Here is an 8,986-nt window from a genome sequence, read left to right as displayed (position 1 = left end):
ACGCGTCACCATGCCCAGCTAATTTTTTGTATTTTTAGTAGAGACGGGGTTTCACCATGTTGACCAGGATGGTCTCGATCTCTTGACCTCGCGATCCACCCGCCTCGGCCTCCCAAAGTGCTGGGATTACAGGCGTGAGCCACCGCGCCCGGCCCTGTTCATGTTTTTTATTCCCTACCCATAACCTGGAAAATTCTGACCCAACCTCACCCCCACCCCCTCCACCACCAGCTGATTTTCTTCTCTATACTTATTGCACTGAATTAATTTGTAACAAGAATTTGTAACCCCAATGTGTATGCTTGGGGGAAAAAAGCCTAATCTCTTTTGAGGGGCTGGGGAAAAGCATAGGTCATAAACTTGATTTATGGCTCCCGCAGAAAGTAGCAGTGCCGTTGCTCCTGCTTTTAGCACCGCTCCTTTTCAGGAGAATCCACCAACATTCTACCTTCTGTTTCTCACTAAAGCCATAGTCAAGTATGCACCTGTTTCTATTCCAGACATTACATTCTGTTCATGTATTTGTCTCATATACCTCCTAAGACTGGAAAATCCTATTCCTATTTGCTTTATAATTTCCTTCGGATACCCTGCACAACTGATCATTCGATACCAAATAAAGCCAGACCGCTGACTAGTCCCCTGACATTCCTGGAAACATAGTAGCTTTGTAGTACCTGAGCAAAGACTGAAGGAAGTTGATCTTCTTTTAGTAGGTCTAGTCAGATCAGAAGTTAATCTTATCTACGTCACTCAACAGTAGTCCGAGTAAAATCAGAGTGAGCTTCCAAAACATTCCCCTTAAAAGCCATTACGTTGGGAAAACACTGAGAGAAAAGGAAGCTACTTCACTGGTAATTGAAGCCACAATAATAACAGTCCCTGGCTATTCTGCTGATATATTTCCACCCTAAATGCTGTCACTCTTCAGTTTACCAATCCCACCTACTTTTACAGTCAAACAAAGAGGAGCTGAAATTAGTAGATATCACCTAGAACAGATCAAATACTATTTTTTTTTAAGTAAAAAAGACTTCTATTTTGCTGAAAGAAGGAAAAGCCTATTCACAAACAATTATTAAGTTCCTCTTACCTGTTTAGTTCTGTGCTGAGACTCTGTGGACAAATTATTATATGTATAATGTGCTTGTGTGATTCCACAAAACAATACTGCAACCACACCTATAAAGACAATAAATTCCAAGTTCACATAAAAGGATGGTTCCCATCTTTTCTACTTAGGTTCCCTCTTCACAGTAGATTATATACTTTGTCTTGAAATTCTCATTCGTGACTTACTTTGTTAAGAGGAACCACTTCCACTGAAAATTTTTTTTATGTTCTAAAGTGACAGCCTAATCCCAACCACAACAAGTATGTTCAAATACTAATGGAGCTGATTCACTTGGAGCAAAATTGACTGGCAAAGTCACTCCTTGTAAGGGCTGACAATCAAAAGGAGCAAGTCACCCACCTGTGAAGCCCCATGCTTCAGCCAAGAGGAAGGTACTCCAGGACATCAAGAAGAACAGGCCTGTCTCCAACAACTGGAACTCCCGTAATTTGGTGAACTTTGTCACGTAAGACTGTTAAGGTTGGTAATGAGATCTTGTAACACAAAAGTGTGACTAGAAAAAATAACAGTTTAAGCAAGGCAATCATGCAAGAAGGTTCTCTAGCTTCTCTAACACAAAAGTCCCAGAATAAGGAAGAACCACCTGAGTGGGAAACTCTTAAAATGAACATCTTATTGAGGATTCAGCTGCCTTCCCTTCAGTGAGGAAGTCTTATGGCTGAGCCACTCCAGCTGTTTCATGGGTATTGCATACCTTGCCAGAAATCATGCAGTGAAGGACAGGTAGAGTCAGGAGTAACAGATCAGACCTACAACATGCCACCTCTATCAATCTGAGACCCAAAGCTAGACAGCTTCCATGGCAATTTACATTTATAAAAACACATAATTTCCAAGAGATTTCACACTAATTTGATCCTCTACCACCTCTGTGATATAGAGCATTCATTCCATGGTGAAGAAATTGAGGCACTTCACTCACTCATACTAGTTTAACAAGCGTCTGTTAGCTGACAGTGAAATGGCCGTGCCAAATCGCGACCAATCTCAGGCGAGAACCTAGAGTCATTTCCACAACTAGGCACTACAACAAAATGATTAACAAGATATACTCTCTACCCTCAAGGAACCAGTAATGGGGAAGAGATACCATCTGTCTTGGCATCACCTTCAAAACTTTTTACTGCTGCTTTATGCCTCAGTTCACCTATAAAAAGCCATAAAAGAAGCCTCTTCCAGCACAAGGTTGAAGTATAACAAATTAAAAGGTACTTACCAAAGAAGAATGTCTCCACTTTGTACAAGTATCACAGAAGTTTTAAAGTTGGAAACTCTTTAGACATCATCTAGTTCCACTCCTCTTTCCTGCCGTCCCCACCCTCCACTTTCCTTCACTGAGAGCCAAAGAGGTGAAGTGTCAAAGCTTCTATCATGTTTGTGTTTGCCACTATCCCGAAAGCTCCAGAGAGGTAGTGGTCATGTTTGTCTTCTTTAGTTTTGATATACAGAGTGCAGCACATGTAGTAGGTGATCAAGACATGTCTTCTGACTTTTTGTTTTGGGTTGGGGGTTTAAAATTTGTTTTTACACCAGGCATGGTGGCTCATGCCTGTAATTCCAGCATTTTGGGAGGCTGAGGTGGGTGGATCACCTGAGGTCAGGAGTTCGAGGCAAGCCTGGCCAACATGGTGAAACGCCGTCTCTTCCAAAAATACAAAAATTTTGCTGGGCATGGTGGTGAGCACCTGTAATCTCAGCTACGTGGGAGGCTGAGGCAGGAGAATCGCTTGAACCCATGAGGCGGAGGTTGCAGCGAGCCAAGATCACACCATTGCACTCCAGCATGGGTGAAAGAGTGAGACTCCATCTCAAAATAAATAAATAAAAATAAAATAAAATAAATTAAAATTTGTTTTTATAGATTCAGAAGCACAAGTGCAGATTTACTACATGGATGTACTGAATAGTGGTGAAGTCCAGGATAAAATGGCCTTTTTGCATGAACACAAGAATAACTTGCCCAGTATTTCAGTAGCTAAGTAGTGGTAGTACCAAGACTACAACTCAGGTCCTTTGGGCTCCCTGTTCGGGGCTCTAGAGTACAAAGTTTAAAATCGGGAGAGCTGAGATGAACTCTTACATATCCTAACCAGGGAACCACATTTTGTTCATTTGGCATCGCTGCTGTACATTTCCTATTTGTCCCATTAAGCAAAGAGCAAAAGACTGCCAGGCTGACCAGCAGCACAGAACACCCAGAGGCTCTTTGGAATATGTCTACCTTTACAGCTATTTAATCTACAATTATAAAATTCACCCTCAAAGAGATACCATCTCTAATTATATTCTTGCATTGAAAGTTTTAGGGCACCAAAACCCATGCGGAACAATACAGTTCTTTTATTTATTTATTGGCAAAGACTACTGCTTAATGTTTTCAAACCAGGTACTTAAGTTATAAGATGAATAATTCCAACATTATTCTAATCATAGAACTAGGAAAAACCACAGAACACAGCATTCAACTGCTACATTAGGTTAACAAGAAAAGATAAATATAACAAAAGGATATTAAAGCTGTCACCACTCCAGTAGCAGCACCCATTGCAAAAGATCCACTGAAGATCCCAAGGAAGATCCCAATAGACTTGAACATTGCTGTGACATCAAAGGTGTGACTGTTGTCTCCAGCTGGCTGGTATGCCACTATTGAGCTACAGAAGAGAGATTGCTTTTACTTCTGAAAGCAACTTTTACTTAAAAAAAAAATAATAAAAACAACATTATGTAGTGTAGAGCTCGAAAGATGAAATTAGAGGGAGAAGAAAAAAAACTTTTAATTAGAATTGCCAAAATAAGGACAAAGTTACCCAAAAATCCTGCAATGTATCTGGCTAGCAAGAAAACTAGAAAACTTGGCTTTTCCTTAAATGTTAATTTCAGGGGGTGAGAACATTGTAAAATCCCGTATATGAAAGTTGCACCAAGCTTTTTCCTCCACCCTCAAGATATTGTGGAGTATTATTCTTTTGTGATTCTGTTTCAGAATGACTAGTACTGAGTGTCCGAAAGCCTTAACATACTAATGTGAACCAACTAATGAAAAATCCCACTTGTTTCCAGTAGAGGCATAAGAACATAAAGAACATTATTCAATACTCGAACCAGTCACATTTTGTTTTTCCTATGAGAAAAAAGGTAACTGAAGGACCCTTCCAACTTCTAGAATACCAGAATGGGCTAAATGCCTAATATCTATTCATTCACTGAAATGGACTATTATAGGAAAAAGCACTCAAAAGGCCTCCCAAGGAATTAGAATCTACTCAACAGTACTTTCAGCATAACCAGCTGGATCCTCCACCTCAAGCTTCTGAAAGAAAGTCACTCTCTACCAGGCCAAGACAGGCAATTACAGGAGATGCTTCCATCTTGAACTCACGGTCCAAACCTGGTCTGAAAAAGTTTCTTTTATAACAGTTACCCCAGAAAATAGAAATGCCTGAGAAAATTGCTGTTGCCAGCAGGTCTCTGGCAACAGTGCTTACCGTTACTAAATCAGTTCTCATCTCAGTTAATTGAGAGACCAGCATTATAAAAAGTCCAGACTCAACAACATCATACAAATCACATCAAAGAAAAGAAGGAAAAACACATTCCTAAGAATATAATGAATTCTCCCTGTGGTTGCTGCAATGTTTTTTTTCTGATTCAAGGTTGGAAAATGTGTTTGCTATACCATGTACAAGTTCTTTTCAGATCTCCCAGGTTAAAAAAAATCTAAAATCAAACTAAAATCTCCTAATTTGTACTTATTTTATTGAAATATAGCACTAACAGTTATTTCTGATAATGGCATCCAGAAATTTCGGAGACACACTCTAAATTGAAAATGTTAAACATTTATGTTTAAATGTGCAAAGTAACCAGATCATTTTGGAACAGTAGCTTTAATATCATTTTGATGAATATGAAATGGCCTTTAACATCAAGCTACCTTACCTACACATAAAGGGTCCCACCACCATAAATGAGATCTGCTTCCATTATGAAAATACAGTAACTGGCTGGAGAAAAGAAAAAAAAACGCTATACAACCTTCCTTTTCTTCGGTGGTATTTTTCAAAATGCTGTCTGGAACAAAATATCTATGCCATGCCTCCTGAGGTTGCTTTCCCTGGATTTGTTCATGTAAATGCAAGATTCACAGTAATTATTATTTCATTCTTTAGTCATTAAAATGTATAAGAACACATGGGAAACACGATGGGCTGAGAAGAGATGACAGGCTTGTTTTTTTCTTTTTTAGGCAGACACTGGCCTCTAGATCGAAATCTTAATTCATCTTTTCCATATCAATCAATATTTTATCTTGAGGCAGTAACATTTTTTTTATGAATACTTTTTTTTTAAACCGTGAAAGTAATATAATGTACAGTTTAGGTGGAAAAATCATTCCATCACTCTACTATCCTGACAGATTTTATTTTCCTTCTGTATTCCTTTCCCCTCTTTGTGTTACATGCATGCTAATTCTTAATTAGCTGTAATCACAGTGAACATGTGGTTTTGAATTCTGCTTTTTTAACTGTCAATGACATAAAAATATTCATAGCCTTGGCTGGGTGCAGCGGCTCACAACTGTAATCCCAGGACCTTGGGAAGCTGAGGGAGGTGGATCACTTGAGGTCAGGAGGTCAAGACCAACCTGACCAACATGATGAAACGCTGCCTCTACTAAAAATACAAAATTAGTGAGGTGCAGTGGTACATGCCTGTAAGCCCAGCTACTTGGGAGGCTGAGGCAGGAGAACCACTTGAACCCGGGAGGTGGAAGTTGCACAGTGAGCTGAAATCGCACCATTGCACTCCCTCCTGGACAACAAGAGCTAAACTGCATCTCAAAAAAAGTTTTTTTTCATAATCTTCATAAGACTTCACAATGGTTCAAATGGATATAGCACAATTTAGTCAACCATTTCCTCATTGTTAGTTATTTAAAAATTGCTTCTACTATTTTTGCTACTACAAATAACTGAAAGAACATCTTCATGCTTTTTTCATATTTTAGACTATTCCTTGCCCTATATTTCTAAAAATAGACCTATTACCATACCTATGGCTCATTTTACATGTTGCACAATTGCCTTACAAAAGGTCTCAATTACATTTTAGAGGGAGATATGATAATATCTCCCAATTTTTTTTAATGATCATACCCACTGACCTAGCAATTCTACTCCTAAAATATATCCTACAGAAACACTATCAAGGATTCACAGAGATTTATACATAAATATGCTCATTGCCATGTTAGTCACAATAACACAATATTAGAAAACACCAAATATTAATCAGTCAATAGGGGATTGGAGAGGTAAATTTGAAATGCATCCATGCAATGTGATAATAGAGGTATTAATATAGTATAATATCCAAGTGAAAAAGCTAGTTACAGAAAAGTATGTATACTACTATGCCTTTTTTTGTTTAAATAATATGAATACTTATATGTATATTACTAACTTAATGGAAAAAGTCTGGATGAAAATCCTAATAGTGGTTATTTCTGAGCTGAAATTTCAGGAATTTTCTACTTTCTGAGTCAAATGCTTTGAATTTTTGCCAGAAACATATGTTAATATTATCATAAAGAATGATAAAAGGTGATACCAATTTCGACATTAACAACAAGGTATGAGTGGTCTAGTTTTACTACACCAGGGTTTCTCAAGCCCAGCATTATTGACATTTGTGGTCAGATATTTATTTGTTGGCTATGACAGGGGTGGGGTGAGGGGAATGCTGTCCTATACATTGAAAGCTTCTACCCTTCTATCCACTAGGCCATGTCAGTAGGAACCTGTTCACATTGATGATAACCAAAATGCCACCAGACACTGTCAAATATCCCCTGTGTGTGTGTGCGGGTTGGGGGGTGGGGGGCGGAAGGGCGACAAATTGCCCCTGGCTAAGAATGACTATGCTACATAATTACCAGTCGTAACTATTATCATTAACAATTATGGCTGGGCAGGTGTCTCACACCTGTAATCCCAGCACTTTCAGAGGTCGAGGCAGGCTGATCACCTGAAGTCAGGAGTTCAAGACCAGCCTGGCCAACATGGTGAAACCCCGTCTCTACTAAAAATACAAAAATTCGCCAGATGTGGTGGCATGCACCTGTAATCTGTAATCGCAGCTACTCGGGAAGCTGAAGCAGGAGAATCACTTGAACCTGGGAGGCAGAAGTTGCAATGAGCCAAGATTGCGCCACTGTACTCCAGCCTGGGTGAGAAGAGCAAAACTCCATCTCACCAGAAAAAAAAAAAAAAAAAAAAAAAAAAAGTTCTTTCTTGTTAATTGAATAGGTAGAAATGGCCACTGATCCTGGTATGTATCTCTGGTAATTAGTGAAGTTAAACAGTTTGTCATCTCTCTGTATATCCTCTTTTATAAAAATATAAATGACGGTAAACCACATATTTTAAAACGGTGTGAATTTAGGTCTTCAGGATAACATGGTAATCCATTCAGTGGAACACTATGGAACTTACACTTTATCCCTAACTACATATACTGTATCTATCATATTATATCAATATACATATAGATCTACCTCATGCAGCCATGTATGAGGGAATCAATTTCATTTTACCCTCACTGGATTGCAAGTATTATTTTTTTAAAAAAATAACTGCTACTCCAATAGGTTAATAAAAAAAAAAAAAAAAAAAAAAAAAAGTCCAGGCATGGTGGCTCATGCCTGTAATCCCAGCACTTTGGGAGGGCGAGGCAGGTGGATCACAAGGTCAGAAGTTCAAGACCAGCCTGGCCAAGATGGTGAAACCCCATCTCTAATAAAAATATAAGAATTAGCCGGACATGGTGGCAGGTGCCTATAATCCCAGCTACTCGGGAGGCTGAGATGGAGAATTGCTTGAATCCAGGAGGTGGAGTTTGCAGTGAGCCGAGATCATGCCACTGCACTCCAGCCTAGGCGACAGAGTGAGACTCCGTCTCAAAAAAACAAAACAAAACAAAACAAAACAAAACAAAACAGTGCTTCAGGAAGAATAGCTAATGGATGCTGGGTTTAATACCTACGTGATGGGTTGATCTGTGCAGTAAACCAGTATGGCACATATAACAAACCTGCACATCCTGCACATGTACCCCTGAACTTAAAAGTTGGAAATCCCAAAACACAAAAAACAGAAACAAAAACAACCTCCAACATAAATTTCAGGATGAGTTGCCTTAATCTGTTAATTCCCAAACAGAACTCCTTCAGAAAGGGGTTTTCTCCCCTTTGATCCAAAGCTGCTTATACAAAATACACATAGTAGATAATCGTCAAACTAAGAAAATTCAACACAAAGTAGACTATCCATATCTAACTCACTTTAAAACACATAAAAGGTAAATGAAGAACAATGAGCAACATACCACTAAGCATTCCAGCTAGTAAACTCCCACGGCAAGCAACACAACTGCTTTCCCTTCAGCTTTCAGGCAGTAACTCATTTTTCCAACTCTATTAAGACACAGAGCTAACAATTTCCCTCTTATGCTCCTCTCTAGATTCAGTCCTTCTCCACCAGAGTCCCAATGAGGTTGTAATGAGTTAACTTATTATCCCGTACCAATCTAAAATGGCACTGGCTCTCTCTCATCCTTAGGTAAAATGAAAAAAGACTCACTCAAATTTCCTATAAGGCTTCATTCTCTCACAGAAAACCCTGTTTGAGAAGGGCTGTAAGAGAAGGACAAGCATGGCCCTTTGTGAGAAGTGCTATGGAAAGGGCTTTTTTTTTTTTTTTTTTTGAGAGTCTCTCTCTTTCTGTTGCTTGGCTGGAGTGCAGTGGCACGATCTCTGCTCACCGCAACCTCTGCCTCCTGGGCTGAAAA

General features: G+C 39.1%; 1 protein-coding gene across 3 annotated transcripts in view; it reads right to left on the bottom strand.

The window, feature by feature from the left end:
• The window catches only part of SLC9A6 (solute carrier family 9 member A6), a 63,058-nt gene that overhangs the window by 32,856 nt on the left and 21,216 nt on the right, over positions 1-8,986 (bottom strand). For all 3 annotated transcript variants that reach the window (XM_017514151.2, XM_017514148.2, XM_017514150.2), the window contains 3 exons: positions 3,648-3,789; positions 1,475-1,580; positions 1,094-1,182 (listed from right to left, as the gene is read on the bottom strand). In XM_017514151.2, the coding sequence (XP_017369640.1) occupies positions 1,094-1,182; positions 1,475-1,580; positions 3,648-3,789 (337 nt within the window). The remainder of the gene's footprint in view (positions 1-1,093; positions 1,183-1,474; positions 1,581-3,647; positions 3,790-8,986) is intronic.

Source organism: Cebus imitator, unplaced genomic scaffold, assembly GCF_001604975.1.
Source record: "Cebus imitator isolate Cc_AM_T3 unplaced genomic scaffold, Cebus_imitator-1.0 Scaffold517, whole genome shotgun sequence".
In the NCBI taxonomy this organism is placed as follows: Eukaryota; Metazoa; Chordata; class Mammalia; order Primates; family Cebidae; genus Cebus; species Cebus imitator.
The sequence above is the reverse complement of the archived record's forward strand: the minus strand, read 5'-3'. Positions and strand labels throughout refer to the sequence as shown.